Below are 24,839 nucleotides of genomic sequence, written 5' to 3' on the forward strand. Positions count from 1 at the left end.
AAGAACTTTTTTTTTGTTTGTTTTTTTAATTATAGTTTGCAGGGGCGTAAATTGAAGTTTCAAGAGGGAAATGCAAGTATGAAGTCTTTTTTTTTAGATGTTGAATGGATGCATACAGCACCATCTAGTGGTCAATCTGGAAATGACAACTTGGATTTACATTTCCAAAGAAGTGCATTAGTGCATTTATTTATTTATGCCCAGTCAATGATTGTTTTAGCTTCCACTTGAAAATAATTATCCCGGCTTTTGAAATAAAATAAAATAAAATTGAATAAAATAAAATAGAATAAAATAGAATAAAATAAAATAAAATTAAATAAAATTAAATAAATAAAATAAAAAAAATTAAATAAAATTAAATAAAATTAAATAAAATAAAATACAATAAAATAAAATAAAAATAAAAATAAAATAATTTCAACAATGCTAACTATAATTTGTTGTATGTATCAGTACTTTAAGGTGAGGTTTAGTTAGTGTGATGGAGAGATGTGTTGAAGAAGAAGGAGAAGAGGTGGGCCCGAGGGAGTAATGTGCTGGAAGAACGTAAACATTGTCTGCTCTGAGGGCTGACTTCAAAGTGAGGCTGCGGTATAACCTCCTCTCAGCGGTGGCACGCACCCCTTGACCGATGAAAAGCGAGAGTGAATGTTCATCCACGGTCTGCAGCCTCTTCCTGAAACCGCTCTTTGAAGTCACCAAATGGATCTGATTGACTCGTGAAGTAGACACGTATAGAATAGAATAGAATTATGTTTGACAATGCACATGCTGCCTTTGTTTCTTCCACAGTTTAAGCATCATTACATTGTGTATAAGCATATTAAAGCTGTCCTGTGCTCTGCCTTCTTAAGTTTGTACTGACTGTGTTGTGGTAGCCCACAATGCAATAGGACTGATAGACTATCTGTGCGCTCCAATACCCATACCACATGTTATAAAATATATGTATTTTTAAATTTAACCCTTATTTATACAGGTAATCTCATTGAGACACAGAGTTTTATCCTCAAGAGAGACCTGGTTGAGACACAACAGCAGTACGACACAAAGTTACAGACAGACAGGACATTTATACAGAGACAAAATAGAACACAAATCATAAAAGTGATATGAGCAAAAATGCCAAAGTGGTGGTTTAAAACTATGAAGAAGAACAAGAGCAAATCCCCACATGGATAATGATGGTCAGTCTACTAAAGAATACAGAGTACAATGGTGTGTGAGGGGTTTACAAGCGGTTATGAATCTCAGAGCTCCATGAAAGACGGCCTCCAAAAGATGGAGAGAGTGAGCTGACGCGTTCATGTACAGAACTTCCCCATAGCCCCCTCCTGGGCCGGTCAGAACGATAAATATTGAAGCCATTAATTTCTACATCTTTATCCAGTATAGACTTGGAAGGCCAAAAGTCTCAGAAACAACAAATATATCAGCACCGGTCGACTTAGCCCAAATACGCATCATATCCATTTTAGGAAGCGGAATGTGACATTGTAAATGTCATATAAAAGTAATAAGTTAAGAATGTCATACTTGCTTGCACCAGTAGACTGGATACTCAACAGATCTAGCAAGAAACAGCCTATAAAATGCTAAGAATCAACATGGAAGTTCATCTTGTGAGCATCTGCATTAGATATTAATAACAAAGTTTGAGGTGGGGGTTGGCGGAATGTTTTTTGACATCATTGTTGACCTTTCAGCATATTGTAATTCAAGTGTTCTGAGAGAAAACTAGACTTCTGCACCTCCTCTTGGCTCTGTTTTCAGGATTTAGAAAAATCTAGCTTGTGACAGGAGACTTTGACCAATCACAGGTCATTTCAGAGAGAGAGCGTTCCTATTGGCTGTGCTCCGGCTGGTGGGCGCTGCTTGGTATTTCCTCAACTGATCTCAACATGGCTGGCGGGTCACAAAACTTTCTCATTTTACAGCTAAACAGTACACTACAAGATGATTCTGAAAACATTTGAGGAGAAAAATAGGCATTACAGTAACAGAATATTAATTCATATTTGATCAGCACTGCCTAGTTTGACCATTTTGTCGGACGGCAGGTTCCAGCTCGGTTCTGATTGGTTGTTTTCCTCCGGTCTGTGAAATCATGCAGATGCCATTAGGAGCACCGGAGGACACCAGAGACACATGATTTTTCAGATTATCTGTCTCATGCACTACTGTCAGGATATATTGATATAGTGTCTTATAAAAATAACTTTTTAAATCACATTTGCTCCATTTCCACCCACTGCAGCTTTAAGGGATATAAAAATGTCAAAAGTCAAAAATGGGTGATTATGTTATTAAATGTGATCCCCACCGGTTTCATATTTTTCATATTTAGTTTGCAGGGCTTGTTTAGGACTTCTTCCCAGTCACGCCCTGCTGTCTTCTCTCCAGTGACTCACAAGCATTTGGTAGTCTGGATCAAAATTTAGTTTGGGCCTCAAAGATCATCTAATATATGAGATTAGATGCTTTAATATCATTAGCAGAGAGGCACACTCAGATGGAAAGAGGCAATATTAGTTCGTTCATTGACTCAAAATAGCAAGTCTAATGCAGTTATAGTTGTACGGAGGCAACAGTTGAGAGTCTGAAGTGTCTGAATATGCACAATGGTTAATGTACTATGTGTAATCCTATAAACAGTGCAGATTATTGCGCTTTTATGGAACTAAAATAGCGCGTAAAACTAAAGTGACATATTGAAATATAAAATAGTTTTTTCCATAAACATTTTGCATGACTTCTTTAACAAGTTAGGTCACGTCAAAGATGCATTTGACTGGAATCAGAGCAAATGGTCGGGGAACAGCTAAACCACGCAGGTTTAAAACGCAGCCCTAACTGGTGACCTCAGCTCTTCACACAAACTGGATACACTGTGTAATGATGACCTTGTGTTGAGGGGTGTATGTTGAGAAGACTTTGCCGGTGTGATCAGTGATAGAGGCTGGATCTCCTGCGTGTCTGAGCTCTTCATCATTATCTTGGCTCGCTGACTCATGTCTTGAGCACGGGGAACAAAACCCTCGCGGCGGCCTTGTTCCCGACGCAACGGGACGCCGGGAGGGGGACAATACGAGAGAATTAGCGGTTGAAAAAAGCAAATAAATAGGTGCTTCAATACATGACGGCCCAGCGACAAAGCCCACTGTGGAGGAAAGGGAGAGGCAGAGAGAGAAAGAAGAGAGAGAGAGAGAGAGAGAGAGAGGCCTTGATGAAAATAAATAGTGGAGCTCAAAGGGAGGCAAGGGGTTGAGCGGATTGGAGGTGATGATGAGTGGAGAGCTGTACAAAGTAGTACATCTATGGGAAAGGTTTTAATGAGGCAGACGTCGGTGTGTGTGTGTGTGTGTGTGTTTTCTCATCTGTGACACAGACACTCAGAAAATCCTCAGCAATGATACTCCAAACTTCCTGTCTCCACGTGGGTGGGTGAGGATTTGTGTAAGTGTGCAACACGGACGGAAATACAGTCAGACAGATAGATAGATAGTAGGGATACAAATTTCCAGGAACTTCCTTCAAATTATTTGATGTGTTAAATAGTCAGTGAATCGCAACACAAAGTGGAAGTTTTTCCATAATAAACAGCGTTATTTTAAACTAATGGCTGCAAAAATCCAATACAAAAATGAGGTATCTAAGCAATAAATCAAATAAACTTGCGAACTGCAACTGGCAAACCTTTTGCTATTCAACTAACAGCCAGACAAGTTCAACATTTTTCATCAAAGCAAATAATGCCACCCAATATTAGAGGATGTAAATTAGATTAGACTGAATGTTGGACAGACGTAGCGTGCACTTAAGTCAAGTCTAACCATTTTTCTTGTATCAACAAAAATGCCTGCTGTCTTCAATAGCAAATACTGTTACCAAGTAAACATAAAGCAGGTTACACCAATCTCGCGACAACCAGCGTCAGAACCCATCGCCTATCGGTCTGATGATGGATAAGCCTCTGGGGGCACGGGGCTACATTCATGGGCTTCCGGTGTAGCCAGCGGATATCTGTGTGCTGCTCATTGTTTACAGTCCGATTACCAACTTGAGATGCGAGAACGGAGTTGAGATGACATGTACGATCGGATTGTTTCACAAGTAGCCAGTTTACAAGCTAATTTTACACCAATGAAAAGCTAAATTATAGTCAGGCGATAACGCGTGTTCCCAGATTGCATATTGGCCAATGCTTTCCGCCTCTTTTGCTCTCCACACGGACTATTTACCTGCATTCAACCAAAGCCCACTCAAACGTGATTGGTCAATACTACTCGGACTACGACTACAGAGCGCTTCCGATGCCAAAATCTTGTCCCGTTGCCTACAGATTAACACATTTGAATGTAGAATCTGTTTACAGAGATTACTCGACCACAGACTTCAGTCTTAGTGGTTTTGCTGAAGATAATAAGCATACCGTAGCTACACGATCTGAGTTTTTTTTTCACTGTAGTGAAGTCCAGTTGCTGAAAACACCTGCTTAGTCAGGAGGGACAGATGACTCAGGGATGCACAAATACTGACACAAACACTTCACCAGCCCACAGCATTTCACTTCCTGATTTACACTCGAAGAATGTGGCATAGAAAATTCATGAGTATTGTTTTGATGTTGAGGGAAAGTACTGCTTATCCTAAGAGTGTTGTGATTGAACAGGATTTACACTAAACCAGATGATCTAGAATAGTTAAATATGTCCTAAAAAGTGCCTTTCTGAAACACATCCTAAATTTGGACTTCTTGACTTTGGAATTAACCCACTGAATTAAATGAGATTACCTACAACAAGACACAAATTCCACTAATACATTATAATTATTATTCTTTTTTTTTTAGCCAGAAAAAGGATTTGTATTCGCCGAATGACAATTGGAAGGCAGCTGCCTCTTCCAACGCTGCCAACAGTGGATTAACATTCCTCACTTACAACACTTTCACACACAAACTGCGTGTATGACGTGAGATAATGAACACAAAGGGAGTGTGTTGGTTTTTGGGTGAATACGTTTGTGGCTGTACTCAAGTAAACGAAGGTAAGCTGCAGCGTTTTACGATGGATGATGTGGTTATTATAAAAACCTTCACACCAAAGGTCACACAGGTCTTAAACCAAGGTTGGGAAACATTTTTAAAAGGTTTTAGTTAAGCAATAACCCATATGTAAATCAAGTTTTTTGCCTCTTCTCAGAAAGTGGTCTTATCCCTATTAAAGTCCTGTATACCCAAGATGCTCTATGTCTCTGGAAAATGAGAAAACTTCATTTGAATTTGGGAAACTGGCATTAAAATTACAGCAAAAAAACTGTATTCAGCAATAATCCCATTTTACTTTCAGCTACTGCAATAAGACAACATAATTCTAAAGTCAATGGTTCAGTTCAGAATGGGCTGGCGTATTCAAATGTATGTAATTCAAATATCCTCCCTGCAGGTACGTATTTCATCTGACCCTGAGCCATTTGACCTGAAATACACTTTGTATGGGTTTGCGTTGGAGCAGGAGTAACAGGGTGACAAAAGCCTATAGCATTAGAGTGGCATTCCCATACCCATAAAACACTCTTCGCGTGTTAAGCCAGTTAATTGTTATTTAAGAAAGATGCCTTGCTCATGGGCTAACAGAGAAGCTCACAAAACCCCAGACAAAGACTCGGGCTAAACCCACACAAACAAACCACTTGTTCCAAATGAACCATTGTTGGAGGAATGCAGCTAGGTGGACAAAACCCTTTCTCTACATTTACAAGAACCTGTTTTCTCATGCCCACGTCATCTACACATTTTTTTACGCAGTGCCAAGAACTTGCCTGGCAAAAGGTATTCTGCAATGTTGGCGACAGAATAAAGGCAATTAAACACAGTTTGCACTGCGCTCGGACAGCCAGGCAGCCGTGTGCCTCGCCAATTAACCCTCCCACATAAGGGGAGGGAATGGAGAAAGAGGAGAATCTAGAGATTATAATCACACACATCTTCTTTGTGTTCAATCAGTTCTGCATTGTAGCAAACGTACGAGTCCTCCTATTTTGCATGTATTCTCCATTAGTGCTCTGGTGCCAGTGACAGCTAATTTGCACTCAAATATTGTAATTTAGATATGAAGTACTTACTTACTTTCGTACTTGCGCCCTCGGCTCCCCCTGGGACCGTCGGCTATTGACTGTTCTCCTGCCGTCTTAACCACTTCTGGGGCAAGTTTCTCCAGCGCGTTCCAGCTGTGGCCCATCACCTTTATTTCAGCCTTCAAACAAAGAAATTAAGTGGTATGTTTTAATTTGTATCATGGCACCAGTGATGCTCAATGCTAGACCTTTTAGAGGCTAGAAGAAAAGAAGTGAAAGAAAGTCTGAATTTCTCCAGTTAATTAAAAGCACCAAGCAAAGCACTGAATGTGTGACGTGCAATACAAATGCTACATCTGTATCTATTTTTCATTTTTATTGTAGCGGGGCAGTTACGCACAACTGTGCATTTTGCGATAAAAACAACATATTTGGCACAGACGTAGGTTTATGTGTTATGAAAAGATATAGATATCAGGGCGCTGTAAATTTGGCCCTGAGGCAGCCATTTTTCAAAATTGCTACCAAATAGGCGCTTAATTTTGATCTGATTTGATTATTATTGTGTCGGGCATAAATAATATGCCCAGCCCAAACGGGCTTACAAGATACAATTATTTAGAAAATATAGAAAAGTCAAAGGCAGAAACCAGAGTAGCAATATAAATTACAAATAATACTAAACAAATAAATCATCCTTACGTTTTTTCCAAGCTTGAGAGACAAAAGTAGCCAACTTATAAGCATTAAAATTAAATATTTTTTTTGGTTTTAACAATATATCTTTCAACCATTTTTCTTTAAATCTAGCAAGTAACTTTCTACTAATTGTGTTCATGCTGCATGATAAATTATTACTATACATATATTCCCTAAGTGTTGCAGAAAACTGATTTGATGATTTCCAAAGTGTGTTCAAGATGATAAGCTCAGATGTCAGAAGATCACAGACATGTTTTTTTTCCCTCTTTTTTTTAAGGGTGCTTTTTAAAAGCTTGAAAAAAACATGAAAACCAAAAATGAGGAGCATGGTCACTTCAGGGTCAAACTCAACCCCCTTGCCTTCAAGATAGAATGACAACCTACTGTATAGAACGGCAAGATCTTCAGCTTTCTATCTGTGCATTTCACTTTTCATTAGCAGCAAAATTGACAGAGATCTCGCTGGATAAAGTTCTGGGTCGCCAGTAACCTCTAATCACAGCAATATACACTTTGGTAGAATAAAAATAATAATAATAGATTAATGTTATATAGCGCTTTTATAGATCTCAAAGACGCTTATCACATTCGGGGGGAAAACGGTGTGAGACAAACAGGAGACGAACGACAAAAACAGGCGACATACAGAGGCACACTCTCATACATACACACGGACAAATGGGTAGGGGGGGGGGGGGGGGGGGGGCGGCTACAAGTAAGCAGAGGAGAAAAGACGGGTTTTGAGGTGGGACTGGAATATGGTGAGGGAATCGGAGTCTAGAACTTTGGGTTGTATCAGTAACTAGCCGTGATATATGCCAAACTAAAGCTGAAAATCGTCATCAATTGCTCCCGTGAGCGGATTATGGTTTGTTATGCTTTTTTTTCTCTTTCCATTCAATCCCGTTGCAACAGATCTCTAAATCATACTTAAGCGTTTTTTTCACAGCGCCTAAGCCAAATGAACAGAAAAAAAACTATGCTGCTACGTTTTGGTGTCATTTACGGGCACACTGCTCTCCGAATTTTACCACTAGGTCTCGCACTTGACCCAGCAGCTGCAGTTCAGTGGAACGGAGGCAGTGGCTCAGATGGTAGAGCAGGTCGTCCACCAATCGGAAGGTCGGTGGTTCGATCCTCGGCTGCTCCGGTCACATGTCGATGTGTCCTTGAGCACTTAACCCCAAATTGCTCCCGAAGGCATAGCCATCGGTGTTGTGAATGAGTGAATGAGTGTTTAGATTAGATCCTGATGGGCAAAGTTGGCACTGATAGCCTCTACCATCAGTGTATGAATGTGTGTGTGAATGGGTGAATGCTGACATGTAGTGTAAAGTGCTTCGAGTGGTCGGAAGACTACAAAAGCGCTATATAAATGCAAGTCCATTTACCATTTACCATAACAGCTTGTCACTAAAATGAGAATATCTAGTCCACTTTAAATCCGCGGCGATATTTTGCTTTCCAGGCGCTTAGGTGACTGATATCATGGAAGATTCCCAGCATCGTAGCCAAGCACCCCCCTCACTCGGGACATTATAGCCCATGTCGACTGCAACGCTATTCCAAGCCGGAGCTCGATAATACTAAAACCTCAGTAATGTCCTTGACTCCCTCATGGACACTTTATCTCAGATTTGAGCCTCTTTTTCCCACGATTGTATTGACAAAACATTCCCGTCACAAGAAAACTACTAATTTGATAAATATATTCTGTTTTGTAACAAAGAAAATTGAGCTGAATGGGTAATATTATTGGTCATACAAATGATTTGGCAGCAATGTTTTTCCAATGAAATTGGCTTTTGATTATACATCAACTGTTTCTGGTTAAGCCACAGCCTCCAAGAAGCTTTGATCTGGGGCGTGCTGCCTGTTGTTACTCCAGCCACACGAACAGCCAATGGGATGATGGGAATACTAACATTTTATAGAATTAAATCCAATGAGGGGTCATTTATTCATTTCACAAATAAATCCCAGCAAAAATACTAATGTCACTGGACTGAATAGATTTGAAAGAAAGGAAATTGCATTATTTCCAGAACACTGAAATAGCTGAAAGGAAAAATGCTTTCAGAAATAAAATTCTCAAAACTGATAGCAGACATTGAGGCTCGCAGGCAGGAAGTTTAAAAAAAGATGCTAAAGCCAATATAGTTACTGTACTCCTTTGGGAATCTACTGATGTTAAATAAGTCAGTTGAAGGCAAGTAAAGGATTCTGCTATGGCTACAGAGAACATACAGTAAGTACATAGTGTGGACATGACAGACATCCAACCCTGTGACTAATATGTGCTAACGGGGTTGAAAATCGGTGTTCCTTTAATGATTTATAAGAAACTGTCCAGTGTTTAAGATTAGCAACCAGTAAAACTATATGCATCACAACCATTGTAATCAGCTCCAGTGTACAGCTGTCTACAGTAACTGGTGGAACACAGTTTTTTACTCATGAACATAAACGGGTGTAAACAGGCAAATGCAAGTACACACATGCAAACCACATCTATCAGTGCATCTCCCTTCTGCCCTCTTGTTTCCCTCTCCTTAACAAGATATTCACTGAATAAATCATGATTTAATAAGGATAATATAACAATTGCATTACATCATTTGCTGACTAACTGTTATGTCCTTTGTTTTTGTTGCCAGTTTCGCATTGTCAGAAATGTTCCAGTCGTACTACGGCCCAGACAACCAGTGGGGGATTAGTCCGACAGATGACGGACAGGGGTTTTATGATTCTGGCCAACTTCCACATAGCTGGCCTCAGTTGTGCCCCCCTCGGCCCAGCGGCACCGTTCATCACTCCCGATCTCAGAGTGCTTATGATGGAGCCTACACGACAGCACAAATCCCTGTTTGGTGCCAATCCCAAAACACATGGAAGGTAGGAAGCGAGAATGATATGGTAACACTGGATGAATGAGAATCAAAGCAGTCATGACTCAGTTATGTATCAACAAGACTAAGAGTCTACAGCCATGCTAGCAGCTTGGTGAGGGTGTACTTTTGTACAGAAGTGCTTTGAATTAAATGCTAATGCCAGCATGCTAACATTCTCACAATAACATTGTTGACATGTAGTCCGAGGGCAACCTCTGGGGTCTGAAAAGTGAAGCCACTGTGAAGAGCCTTAAACGTACAATCTTTCTAATAGCCAGCAGGGGGCGACTCCTCTGGTTGCAAAAAGAAGTCTGATTGTATAGAAGTCTATGAGAAGATGAGCCTACTTCTCACTTGATTTATTACCTCAGTAAACATTGTAAACATGAGTTTATGGTCTCAATCGCTAGTTTCAAGTCTTCTTCAATACAGCATGATGTTCATTTAGTAAATTATGGTCCCATTTAGAGTCAAATAGACCATAAAGCAGAGTATGCTTTAGGGCGGGGCTACATTGTGATTGACAGGTCGCTACCACAGCGTTGTCCGGTCTGGGAGTTTTCCCTGTTTGTGTCTTACAACTTTAACCCTTTCACAGTGTGTTTTCAGTTCATAAAAGTTAATTGAAACATTTTTGGTCGCCTAAAAAATGTCTTATTCAGCATTCGGTTGTACTTAATTCCATCCTCTCGTGTCACTTCTGGTTGCAAAAAAAACAAGATGGCGATGGCCAAAGTGCCGAACTCGAGGCTTCAAAACGGCAGTCCACAAACCAATGGGGTGACGTCACAGTGACTACGTCCACTTCTTGAATACAGTCTATGCATGTAATGTTTACTTTGTTCAACATCTTAGTTTAGCGTGTTAACATGATAACATTTGCTAATTAGCACTAAACAGAAAATACAGCTGTTGTGCTGCTGACAATGTCACCAGTTCTGCAGGTATTTGGTCATAAACCAACCAAACCAAAAGATAACACCAAAATTTTAAATTTTTCGACGCGACGATAGCCCTAGATGAAACGTTAAGAAAACACCAGTTTAGTGTTAGTTGAAAAAAAGTCCATTTCAGACCCTTACTAATTATATATATATATATAATGTGACACATTTTCATTTGTGTTTTATTCACATATCCAAGTCTTAAAAAAATACTGTATAATTTGGCTTTGTTTTTTTTATGTGCATTACTCTCCATTTGTTCTTTTCAATCTCTTTACATTACATTGCATTTATACGGTAAGAACTGTGATCACGATGCTAACAACTACTTTAGTTTAAAAGATCCACCCCACCATCAATGTGAGTTGTTCTTAACCACACACCTCCCCTAATGGCCCATATATCACCGCAGGTATATAATTACTGAACCGTCAGGTTAAACAAATGTCACGCGTATAATTACGGAGCTCCATCAAATGCATCAGCTGTCATAAATGTGAAACCCAGCCAGGTCGGAAACACAGCGGGCCTCCGCTGGTGAACTTCCTCCTCCTGCCTGCTGCATGTAAACAACATCAATGACACATTGTTGTCTACTCATCACAGCCTGTTAGAGGCCTTTGAGTGAAAAGGTTAATGAACTGTTACAGTGTAGAAAGGCTACCTATGTTATTGATATGAATCTCCTCAAATGCTGCTTTCAGTGGCGATACATTTGTGTGTAACTGTCTTGCCGCTGATACATACGAGCCTGATTGTGACTATATTGCTGTTGTTCACACACGTCAGGAACCATTTGAATGAACTCTGTGTTTTAGGGGGCATTTCTTTGGAATTCAGTCTCTGGGGATTGTAGCACCATTGTCCAGGCAACTGAAAACCCCACACAATGTGCTGACAGATCACCGAGCCATAACCGGCTACTGCAATTACTGTATGCCATTCGATGCATGTGCGCTGTGTGTGTATTCATGTGCTCCTGCCTGCATATATGTGCATTTCTTTTTTAGATTGCACGGAGATTGCAGACCTCATTTGGGACTTAAAAATCGGATGTATTTTCCTGCTTTGCTTTGATGCAAAAGTGAGACCTGAATTTTGGATGTTTGGGATACGTCGGGGCTGTTGTGAAAGGAGCCAAATGACTCCCGGGTCGGCCGTAGTTGTCTCCTAGGCTTTAGGGAGGGAATTCCTGGAAGGGAGATATGAATCAGACTATCAGAGGAGGAGGAACCGAAAACATCCCTACATTAGATGGATGACTGATAGACTTCAAAGCGCTGTTGCAGTATGTTTTCTCTCTTCCGTAGGAGGCCTTTCATGTGCTAAAGTTGCTCTGGTGTGTGGTGTGTGTGTGTTTGTGTGCATGAGGAAATGTGTGTGTAGGTGTTTGTGAGTCGATACTGGCCTCGAGGTACAGTACGAGCTGCCCCCTTCAATACCTGAGGAAGAGAGTTAAGGGTAGATGCAGGTGCAGGTGGAGGCCAAATAAAAAGAACACAAATGCCTGCATGATGCCAACATGTTTTTCACATTTAAGTCTGGAAATACCAGGTACTTCCCAGGCAACAAATGGCAAACATTAAACCACCTGTGTTCCATTAACTTCCTGAAAATTCATCTTTAGTTCATATTTGACCAAATATTTCCTGTTTACAAATAATCTCTGATGCACGCACAACAGGGATGTGGTAGAAAACATGTTGCAACAATGTCATGATTGGTAAATTATGGACATTTTCAGTTTTTAAACATGAAAGAACTTGTTGGGAACCGGTCAAAATACAGTTTAAAGGTGCCAAATGCAAGATTAGGAGCATTTCTATTGCCTCCGCACGGCGCTCGACATGTCGACAGCTGAGCTGGTGGCTCGTAGCTGTTGATGCTAACAGCGCTAACGGTGAAAACAAAGGCAACAGTACTGACAGAGCTAACAGTGTTAACCTGGGGGGGAACCGGAGGGTGGGTGCTATACGCATCTGCGATGGCGCCGTCGGTCGGGACGCATTATTAACTGTAACCGCCTTATGAGAGAGGTGGCTGTGAGCTAGCCAGTGGGGCACGCTCACATGCATGAACATGCACTAAAAGCATGCACGGATAAGCTCAGATTACAACACAGATGGAGGGAGAGTGACTTCCTTCTCTGCTCAGGTAGACATTACTCCTCTATATCTTTACATAGCAAATAGTTGTTTGCTGCTATATTAATGCTCTGGATATCGTATAAAGAACCTTTAAAAGGTACATTTAGATGCAGCAGTTGTCCTTGCATTTTCAAAACTTTTTACCACACACCCGTCAGCTCAGTGTAACTAAAATGACGCATGGAATTCCGGGGAGAACGTCAGCTATAGTAGCAATGATAATGCGACCCGAGACCATACACAGTTAGCTCTATAGGTAGTGAGAAATGAACTGCGAGTGTCCCAAAACATCAATCAGCAGCAGAGATTAAAAGCACGGATAATATATTAATGTCAGCATGTATGACAAATTCTGCTATTTCCTCAAAATAAAGTGTACCAGATGCTAAATATATGCCAGATGTATTCCAATTGTGCAAAAGCTGCAAATGATGACTGCAGTGTAAACAGGCAAAATTTATACCAAACAGGATTACAATCCTGACTCAATACTGGATTTAATAAGTATTATTTATCAGCCACACAGGAACATGAAACAAGATTTTTTGGATGTGAAACATTGTAAATATTATAACATGATGCCTAAGCCTGATAGCATTGCTTGGAAATCCTAAAGTATTCTGAGTCTACTGTATTAAATCACACAAACAGGGTGGTGTTAAGCCGGCAGTATGTTCCAAAATCAAATCTGCTGTGTTCTGAAACTGCTGTCACATACATACAGCATTGCGAGAAACACTACAACTCAAGGCTTGTTCGTCTAATATCCATGACAGAGCCAGTGAGTCACGGTGGAGGCAGACACATAGCTTTAGTGTGTTGTTGGGTGGTGAATGAATTGAAAAAATCCAGCTGGCCTGCTTGTACACACTGCGGCAATCAAAGACAAATGCAGAGGGCCGTTTGTACATTTTGTCTGTGCAAATACACTCACAACAGAACATCAAGAGAGGAGAAGAAATACGAGGAATGCGTGAGGCAGGGAGGAAGAGGAGGGTGTCAGGGCAGCAGGGACACTCGCAGGCCAAAGCATGGGATTGGTTTGGACCACCCATCTGGACTGGCTGAGCGCCTGGGTTTGGCTGGACTGCTGTTTGCCCGCTGGACTGGATGCACGGATGAATGAATGGAGGGAGAGAGACAGACGGATGTCCCGAGTAATGATTCAGATAGATGGAACTATAGTGCTGGAAACATTAAATATGTCAATGGAAAAACACACATGCTATCACCAGCAACCGCACGCAATTACGGCTCATTCCGTTTACGCTATATCAGTTCAGCACGGTTCAGTTCATCTTCATATCAGATCAATGACCCCGAAATCCAGGGTAGTCATAGCAGAAAGTCCCTTATATTATATTTAAATTCATAATTACATTAATTAGATAATAAATTACATATATTGAATAACAATTAAATTAACTAAAAACGTGATTCAATTAACGAAAAAGTTATTAGAGACCATCTTGCAGTGGGTTCACACCAGCCACGATGCCAAATCGGGCCGGGTGTAAAGTGGAGGGCCAATGGCCCCTTCCGTACTTCCTACCTCCTTACCTCAGGCGCCCTTGCTCGGACCACACCCAACTTTGAACTCAACCTTCATTTTGATCTCAACTACACTCCCGTAAAGTTTCATGACTGCATCTTGCACGGTTGCGACGCTATCGCGGTGCCAAAATCTGTCCTCGGACAGAACTAGAATTACAACCTTGCGGTTGCATGCCTCCGCCAAACAGTCAAGTTGAAGTCAAAGTTGGCGTTACGGCCAAAAACATGCTTTATGGGGTCACAGTGACCTTGACCTTTGACCACCACCAAAATCCAATCAGTTCATGTGGATGCCTGTGCCAGATGTAATTCAATTCCCTCCACGTGTTCTTGAGAGAACGCTTTCACAAGAATGGGACGGACGTGAGTTCACGGTGACCTTGACCTCTGACCACCCAAATCTAATCAGTTCATCAGTCCAAGTGGACGTTTGTGCCCAATTTGAAGAAATTCCTTCAAGGCGTTCCTGAGATAACACATTCGCAAGACTGGGATGGACAGACGGGCGGACAACCCAAAAACATAATGCCTCCGGTGCTGATACAGTAGGTGTCTTCAGGACCACATTTTGCCATGATGACACACACACAGACTCACAAGGTGAAAACTATACCAGCGTCACTGTCACGGCTAGTAAAAATAATGATGCAATTTTCCTTTTTACATATTTTTTGTATATGCCTACTGTATCTATACAATCCATTTCCAGTTTACGATGTGACCATGAACCTCTCATTCATCAGCACAGCAGTCACACAGTTGGCAGAGTGAGAAGTTAGATTTGCTGATTTGCTAATTAGCTCTGTCTAAAAACATGCTAATTATTTAATACCAGCTTTAGACTGCTCTAAACCTGTTTTTCTGACCCTCTCTGCATGCTCAACTAACAGTCTGATTTACACACCATACTGTAAATGAAATTAGCTAATCAAATGAAGCCTCGGACTTAAATTGTGTCTTCTATGTGACCTGAGAAAGTCATCCCTAAAGGGACAACAGTCTCACTTGTTTGTCTTCAGCTCACCCCTACACAACCACAACTATACATAGGTAATGTACTGTAGTTAAGAAGCTAATAAAGAAAGCTTTTTTTTTAAGTTGTTGACATGGAACGGTCATTAGCGTGTAAAGGAAACACTATTTTCTTTTTTATACTCACTGATAGCTCAGAAGCACCGTAGTGCTCTAGCATCTATGTTTCTTATTTTAGATCAGCGACAATGAATATATCACTTTAGACACAGTTACAACCACTTTCTAATGTTGCCTATGAAGGAAATTTCATGATTTTTTAACACAACGGTGATGAAATTGCTCTTTTGGAGAGATTTTCCACAGAGGTCTTTCCCCCTGACCCCTTCTGATATGGCAGGGTTATCTAAGACGCTAATCGTACACACACACTGCCACCCCTCCACCTCAACCCTTGACATCCTCCTACGCCGATTGTTCTGACAACAGCGGAGATCAGGCCATTAGGCTGTCCTGATAATTGACACGCGGAACCAAAACACAGGCCACTTCTGGATAAAACATATCATAATCCCTCAAGGTGGAGCGGCGGGGGGTTTCAAGGCCACCAAGATAGCTATTCACAGCATCCAGAGACATGGTGGGGACCTCCGGGAAAGACATTGTGAAGTGTTGGTATGAGACTTGGTATGACACTCCTGGGAAGAATGGTGATTAGTAACAAAGAGGATTGACTACACTCGAACATACACATGGCTAATGCTACTAATGGTAGTCAGCAAGTAAAGATGTTGTAGTTTAGGAACGAGTTTGGTTTTGTTGCCATTGGAATGATATTTTTGCAAAGACATAAACATCTCGGCTGATTTACGCGATGATGGATCAATTCGCAACAACACATTGTTGTGGCCAACCTGATTGGTTGATCCAACTTCCTGTTTTCAAAAACAGCCATGTGAACGCCTTTGATTAACACCTGCGCAGAGGTTGATGATGACATGAAGATGATAAAGCCTATATAAATAAAAAATATATTTCTCTCTTGTCTGTAGCATATAAACATTATGTGAAAGACAGTATGCAACGTTTTTAACACGTTTTAAAGGTAGTGCAATGCTGACTGGATTCAATTTTCTATTAACATAATGAGTAAATGTTGTTAATTAACATATCTGCCAAGTCCAGTGGGCAACCTCCAGGTCTGGAAAGTGAAGCCAATGTGGAAGTGCCTTAAATTTGCATTCTTTCTAATGGCCAGCAGGGGGCGACTCCTCGGGTTGCAAAAATAAGTCTGATTGTATAGAAGTCTATGAGAAAATGAGCCTACTTCTACTACTACAAGAGTCAAATAGACCATAAAGCAGGGGATGCTTTGGGGCGTGACTACCTTGTGATTGACAGGTCGCTGCCACGGCGTTGTCCTGTCTGGGAGTTGTCCTAGTTTTTGTCTTAGAACTTTAACTTTTTCACAGTGTGTTTTCAGTTCATGAAAGTTAATTGTAACGTTTTGGTCGCCTACAAAATGTCTTATTCAGCGTTCGGTTGTACTTAGCTCCACCCTCTCGTGTTACATCTGGTTGCAAAAAAACAAGATGGCAACGGCCAAAATGCAGAACTCGAGGTTTGAAAACGGCAGTCCACAAACCAATGTCACGGTGACGACGTCCACTTCTTATATACGGTCTATAGCCAAGTCGCAGAAATGTTGATACTGAATGTATCAGTAAAATGTAGACCGACAGTGTATTTATTTTGTTTTCTGATCTCAATATGTGCTTGTTACAACTTTATCATTTAACTTTTTTTATGAGTGTTGTTATGAATGTTCGCTTGCACATATTTGATCGGTAAATTCAATGCAAATGCAAAAGTTGAGCCAGTTTCAGCTTTTTTTTGGGGCTGGAACCCTCTACATTGGCGACGTAGCGGGCCCATTGAAATGAATGAGGGGGCTGTGTTTCTTTATCTACATCTTTCCCTTTTTGATTGGTAGAGATACAGTCAGTGAGGGCTAATGATTATTATCTGCACTGACCCCATCAGTGGATGGGAAATGTAGTTGCATAGCCTTGTCCTCAGGAGGGTGCCTTTGGCCCCTAATTGATTTGCGCAAGTTTAGATTGAAAATCGGATTGTATCTTCACCATTAGGGCTTCCAGAGTATGTAATTGATTGAGGATGTTTCTTTTAGTTCTTCACCTGCTTTCCTTGTGTTTTTTTTCTTTGCCTAAGCTAACTTAACTTTGATGGTTGATGTTCTATTTTTGTAAAACATCAACAAAAGGTCTGAGGAGACATCTAACAGGAAGTGAAAGAGCTGATGTTATCTGGGGGTTTTTAAGTCATAGAAGTGAGTCAACAGATTTGTTTTATTTATGATTCCTCAGAGCGCTCTGATTGGATTATTGTTAGTTTAGCTTTTTCAACAAGAACTAAAGACATTTTAGCCTAGTTTTTGTCCGTTAAATATAGTCTAATTTTTATTGTGCATAGTGATGCTGAAATTATATACATTAATTACACTACAGCAAATTAGTGCTTTCTTAATACCTACATTAATTAGCATCTTCAGTATGTACTCTATGCACAATCATATTTATTTGCATTACTGCTTCGTACAAAGATAAGATCCTAAAATTATATTTGAAAATGTTTCTTTATATCTCACATAGGTGGATGGGATAAGTGATTAGGTTTTGTTTGGATAAGATCAAGCAGTAAAGCGATCAGTGACGTGGTAAAAGGCCATTGTTCTCCGTGTATTAAGAGACAATGAGTGTTAGTAATTATTTTAACAGCATGGGCCTCATAAAGCCCTTTACTCTTTACTCTCACTCTATATCCCCATCACCAGAATGGTTTTTGTGTCCTGTGGCAGTGTGTTTGACCGCGATCCTTCAGGAATTCTCTCACAGTTTTCACTGTTTGTCGTACTTGGGCGTAGGGCCGCCGCAACTATCGATTATTTTTACTGTTGATTATTGACGGTTATTTTCTTGATTAATCGATTAGTTGTTTGGTCCATAAAATGTCAGAAAATGGTGAAAAAATGTCCGTAAGTGTTTCCCAAAGCTCAAGATGACGTCCTCAAATGTCTTGTTTTGTCCACAACTCAAAAATATTATTTTTTTTCTCATAAAGGAGTAAAGAAATCAGAAAATATTCACATTTAAGAAGCTGTAATTTGATTTTTTTAAACTTTTTTTTCTTAAAGAAAATTACTCAAGCTGATTAATTGATTATCAAAATAGTTGGCAATTATTTTATTAGTTGACAACTAATCGATTAATCGTTGCAGCTCTACTTGGGTGACAAGATTTTGTCTATGACAGTATAACTGCTTATGTTATGAATCACAAGCTTATGTGGCATTTACACCATTTCAGCTGAACAGGATGAAAATGAAAGCTTCCGATCTATATGTGTCTCGGTTTGCAATTTATCAAATCCAAATCCAATATTGGATGCACTTATCAAACCTGAATCCCTTATTGAATCTTTCACCTTTCAACATTTGCTAGTAACTAAATATTAAACAAGAAATTACCGCCTCGCAGTTGTATGCCTGCTATGCCATCAAGTGCAGTTTACATCCGTGTCTGTACAAAATGTCATCACTTCATCATTTTATCCTGTTAGACGTTTGTGTGAAATACTCATAATTAGCATATGAATTCTTGAGTTTTGGCCAAAACCGTGTTTTGTGAGGTCACAGTAACCTTGACCTTTGACCACCAAAATCTAATCAGGTCATCCTCGAGTCCAAGTCAACGTTTGTGCCAAATTTTAAGAAATTCGCTCCAGGCGAGATACCACGTTCATGAAAATGGGTCGGCTGTACGGACGGACAACCCGAAAACATAATGCCTCCGGCCACAGCGGTCGCCAGCGCGGAGGTGTAAAAACTCAAAGATATTTAATCAGTTTTTTTCTGGAGAAGATTCACCATTCTGTTGGTCCTACAAAAAAAAAAACAGTTAAGTAATATGATCATATCATCATGATATAATTTCAATGAAAGCTGAGAAACACTAATGTATTAAACTTCCAAAAATTGTCACGACTGTGGTTACTAAAGTAGATTTAGTGCCATGGTCGACAACATGCATTTTGGCTGTTGTAACTGCCTACTGTACGTTCAGCCTTTTGATTCACCACTGGGCCACACTTCCTCTGGCACCGATGCCATCATGGCTAAAACCCCATGCAAGCTAATACAGCCATTCATCCAAGCGTTCAACCCTGGGCATCCCAGGGGCCCCCTGCATACTACATCGCCTTTATAAGATTAATGCAATGGATGGAGCAGGTGTCTGCCAAAATTCCAGTCCTATTTAAACCTCAGGGCCCATACCAGCAACCTAATCCTATTAGGCCTAATTGAGTGAAGTCGACAGTCTTTTTCAGTTAAACTAAGTTCACGCACTAATAGGATTCAAAAGGGGGCAAAAAAAAAAAAGGTACAGAGTAGTAGTTGTAGTGTGTGGCTGGGGAAGTGGACGTCGGGGTGGCAGGGACTGTGTGTTGGGACCAGTAGGGGCGTCCCGCTGGGTTTGGGGATCTGTGCTTAAGGGAGAGGGAGAGAGCGGGCTGGAGGTCTCCCCGGAGGCTAGATAAGCTCAGAGGGGGGGGAACAAGAACAACATAATTGCTTTTCGGGAACCCCCAGTGTGTTTGTGTGTGTGTATATCTGTGTGTTTATGATCCATGGATGAAGAAATCCAGTGTGTATCCTTGGATACTTGATCAGAAAGTTTGAGAGGACGTGCTCTATGCACGGATGCAGTCACAGTACTGTCACGTTGCAAACAGAGATAGAACAAAGAGGAAATGAAATAAATGCTGTGGTCTAAAAGCATTAGTGAAAATGATCAAACATTCTTGTGAACGTCAGCACACACACAATGGATTTTATAAAGTCAAAATAGAGGGACATATTATATCACACTCACAAAAGTAATGTGATTTTCTTCATTGTCAAACAAGCACACAGAGCAAATCGATACCTTTCTTTCACTTTTTATAGGATACACAAAAAAAGACGAACCAGCACTTTCTGTCTTAATTACTTTCACATTATTTATACTATAGGAAACACACTTGAATCAAAAACTTCCTGGTAAGAAAAGCAACCACAAGATACGATCTAACAGTGATTTGTCCTCAAGCCAAAAGACAGTAGGAAATAACAGCTTAAAAAACACACCAAAAAACTTGTCACCTCATTGAATCCTTCTTGTTTTTGGCTTGTGGCTACTACATGATCTTATCAGGGCCCTTTGTTAACATCTCGCCCCTTTTGTCCCCCCGCTTTTTTCTTCTTTGGCAGACTGCACGATTAGTTCTTCTCGAGAACAAAACTGAAACAAGACGAATATGTACCATTCATACCTGAATTAAAAGCTCACATGTAGCATATCCCACAGTAAATATAAGTGCAATATATTCCTTAAAAATGCAGAAACAAAGTGATGCGACCCCCCTTTCATCCTAGACTAAGTAATGCGTTTCCAATGGCCCGTTAAAACTGGCTCAGACTGTGAAATATCCAGAGGAACAAAGTCTTTTCAGCACTTATGGGAACTTTGCAAACAAGACTTCCTTCAGTTTGTACAAACTTGTACAAAAATAAAAGTGTAAAAACTACAATTTGTGGTTTTATGGGCAGTTACAGTGTATGTGCAGGACTATTTCTAAACTACCCAGCTGCTGGCTTTATATTTAGTATACAGACGTTAAAGTGGTATCAACCTACTCATCTAACTCTCGTCAAGAACGTGCATAAACTTATTTCCCGACATATGAAATTTTCCTTTCACCCATGCAAGACTATAAAAAGTTATACTACGCTCTTACTGTATTATATCTTGTAATGAGTCAATACATTCAAATGAGGCTGCTTTAATGGTTTTAGTAGCTTCATAACAATGCGTGAGATGAGTGACGCTCAGCAGTCGTGATAGGCTTCACACACACACACACACACACACGCACACACAGACACACAGACACGCACAGACAGCAAATTAAGGAGGTCAGAGTGGGACACAGTGTTTAGCCAGTGGCGTCAGTGACACAGACATGGCCTGAGGACATAACCTTTCAGGGCTGTCCACAGCCAGAGGTGCTACACGGGACTCCTCTTTGAAGAAAACACATCCAAAAGGACTTGAGAGACAAAAGGTTAGCGTATAGGCTTTCACTGATCTTATGTTGCCTTCTTTCATGAAGGACAAATAAGCAACAAAAGGGGACTGAGGACACATCTAACAGGAAGTGAAAGAGCTGATGTTGTCTGGGGTTTTTTAGGTCATAGAAGTGAGTCAACAGATTTGTTTTATTTATGATTCCTCAGAGTGCTCTGATTGGATTATTGTTAGTTTAGCTTTGTCAACAAGAACTAAATACATTTTAGCCTAGTTTTTGTCCCGTAAAATTATAGTCTAATTTTTATTGTGCATTTTTTATTTTTTATTTTTATTGGGCTGTCAAAGTCAATGCATTAATAACGCAAATGTGTTTACTAATTTCACAAATATATTTAACGAATTGACGCAACTTGCAATTTTTAGTGTTGTAGCGGGCTCAGTTTTAATGCTAGATTGAAGCATCATATGAAACTAGAAAACCTGTGGAATCCATCGGTACCAACCATGACATACTAGCTTGTCGTGAAAGAGGTTAAATAACGCTCCAAACTTGCACTACATTTTGGCGACGAAAAACTGTCATGGCCATTTTCAAAGGGGTCCCTTGACCTCTGACCTCAAGATATGTGAATTAAAATGGGTTCTCTGGGTACCCACGAGTCTCCCCTTTACAGACATGACCACTTTATGATAATCACATGCAGTTTGGGGTCAAGTCATAGTCAAGTCAGCACACTGGACAATATTTGTCATTATTTTGTGTTGGTAATTGATTTCCAATTATAAATATATGCATATATTTGCATAAAGCAGCATATTTGTCCACTCCCATGTTGATAAGAGTATTAAATATTTAACAAAACTCCCTTTAAGGTACATTTTGAACAGATGAAAAATGTGCGATTAATTTGCAATTAATTAACTATTGACAATCATGGGATTAATCGACAGCCCTTATTTTGATGTCTTCTAACATTCTGAGGCTGCCATCTTTGACGGTTACCGGTGTTCTCGTCTGATACGAGGTTAGCAGAAAAGGCACCGTTTCCTTGAATATACCTTGTATTTACACAGTGCCTGGGGAGGATATTGCTATCAGGACCATACAATTTGCATCTGGCGCACATTTATCACTAAAATCTAAAAAGGTCTCCAAAATATGGCCACATACTCCTAGCTTTACAGTAATTTACAGGTGAAAAATACAGTATATTAGACAGCGGGATGGGAGCCATATAGAGCATACATCTTTAGATTAAACACAAAAAATTAACTTTAATAAATTACATGATATTAAAATTCTAAGTAATAGTCACTTTCTTGAATCACGGAAGGACAGCAGTGATACTTCAATTTCAGTCAAGGAAAAGACCCCTACAATTGAACAATGTTTACACCAGAAACTATTAAAACTTTTAATAGTTAGTGCTTTTCCCCCATTTTTTACAGTGTATTGTGCTGTGCAGTCTACCTCAAGAGACCTTTTCAAAACAATACATTTGTGATACAACTCTCCATAGTCATGGTTCAGATTAAAGGAATTATAGACTGCCTGACAGATAATTAAACCATTATACTGTTTGCTGTCTATTCTCCTAATCATATTAAAGAGGGATTGCCTTCATAGACATTTCCTAATCTGATTACATCTGATATCACTTGTAGAACGGCTTTGCCTTTTGTTTCCTGTTTCTTTGTACCCGTGGAAATGTCAAAATGTTTTGTTTTTTTCTCTCCTCTGAGGCAGACTGCACACAACTAGTTACCCTGCACCTATTTCCATATTAAAAGAAATAAGAGACGTGCAATATATTTCTTAAAAATGTACAGACAGCGATGCGACTCGCTATAGTTCATCTTCATCCTAAACTAATGCGTTTCCAATGGCCCGTTAAAAGCGGCTTAGACTGTGAAAAATCCAGAGGCACAAACTCTGTTCAGCACTTATGCGAACAAGACTGCATGCAGTTTGAAGTTGTGTTTTAAAAGGAGGGTTGTATTTCTGAAAAAATGTAAATACTACCTTTGCTGTGATTAGCAAAATAGTAGAGGGTGTAACCATCCATTCATGTTTTTTTCAAATATCAAACCTTTTTTGTCAAAGGTATAGTTCAACATTTTGGGACATACACTTATTTGCTTTCTTTTTGACAGTTAGATGAGGAGATTGATATACATATAAAATGTTCCTGTACACAGTTAACAAGCCGTACTTGATGAAAAATTGGCCGAAGAACACCCACGCAAGAGTATAAAAAAGTTATCTTGTGTTTCAATACATTCAAATAAGGGTATTTTAATGACTTTAGTAGCTTCTTTAAAAGATGTAAGTGTGCTGAGTGAAATACAGGATGTCAAAGTGTAGAAGTGTTCAGTAAAATGGTAATTCATAATGTAAAGAAGAGGTCTGATGAGCTAGTTCAACCTGAGAAGACCTTAACTGTCCTGAGTCCACCTCAAACATCAAAGATATTCACCGAAATACTACGTATTTATTTGTGTGTGTGTGTGAGTGTGTGAGTGTGTGAGTGTGTGAGAGAGAGAGAGAGTCCAGTGATGGAGACTGAACTATGAAAAGTCAGGAGGGGAGGGGGAACAAGACACACAGCTTAGTACAATGATAGAACAGAGAGAGGGAGGGAGGGGGGGGAAAAAATCAAAGAATTGGAATAATTGGCATAATTCAAGGTGACTGGGCACAGTCAGGGGGAGTGTCAGTGTTGGGCGAATCCTTTGCCATCCTCAAAGAGAGACGGTCTGCACAATTAGCCACGCGAACCCTGACCCCGCTCAGAATAATTAATGAATAACAGAGGGAATAAAGACAAAAAGGCGCAGAGCGGTCTGGTTGAGTGGCGAGCGAGGGTAATACATCAAAGAATGCCGTTAATTGGCCCTGTGGCTTTCATTCTTTGCCCTATTTCTTTCAATTCATTGACTCAAAATAATGGGTTCAGGTTCATTATCAACAGGTCGTAAGCCCTGGGAGTGCCAAAATTCAACAGGAGAGTCAGGGGTGTGTGTGTGTAATGCTTTGCCAGTGCATGTGTACAAAAATGTGTGTGTGTGTGTGATGGCTTAGCTTTCGCCTGGCCCCCCCAAAGTCCTGACGACATCAATCCCACACAGGGAAGAGTTGTATAGTTGTGTTGAGAAGAGAGCAACAGGTCGCAATTGTTAAGATTTTTTTTTTTAGTTGTGTAAGAGCAAACAAGTTCAGTTTTTATCCTGCGTGTTTGTGAACGCTACAAGTGACGTCACGATGCTGGAATATAACTGGTACGGACAGGTAAGTGAAGCTGACACACCTACTCCTGCAACGATGCTTTCAAACTGAGTGTTAATGTCTGCTTATGTACTGTACCTGAGTGACGAGGCCTCCGAGTAGCTTTAGTCAAA

General features: G+C 40.2%; 2 protein-coding genes across 2 annotated transcripts in view; one reads left to right on the forward strand and one right to left on the reverse strand.

The window, feature by feature from the left end:
- LOC141761996 (aldo-keto reductase family 1 member B1-like) overlaps window positions 1-24,839 on the reverse strand; it is a 51,015-nt gene that overhangs the window by 17,019 nt on the left and 9,157 nt on the right. The window contains exon 2 of the mRNA XM_074625762.1: window positions 6,134-6,260. The gene's annotated coding sequence lies outside the window, so the exon portion shown is untranslated. The remainder of the gene's footprint in view (window positions 1-6,133; window positions 6,261-24,839) is intronic.
- Window positions 1-24,839, forward strand: part of tfec (transcription factor EC) — a 52,434-nt gene that overhangs the window by 2,057 nt on the left and 25,538 nt on the right. Inside the window, exon 2 of the mRNA XM_074625760.1 lies at window positions 9,441-9,678. Within this exon, the coding sequence (XP_074481861.1) occupies window positions 9,457-9,678 (222 nt within the window). The 5' untranslated portion in view covers window positions 9,441-9,456. The remainder of the gene's footprint in view (window positions 1-9,440; window positions 9,679-24,839) is intronic.

Source organism: Sebastes fasciatus, chromosome 23, assembly GCF_043250625.1.
Source record: "Sebastes fasciatus isolate fSebFas1 chromosome 23, fSebFas1.pri, whole genome shotgun sequence".
Taxonomy (NCBI): domain Eukaryota; kingdom Metazoa; phylum Chordata; class Actinopteri; order Perciformes; family Sebastidae; genus Sebastes; species Sebastes fasciatus.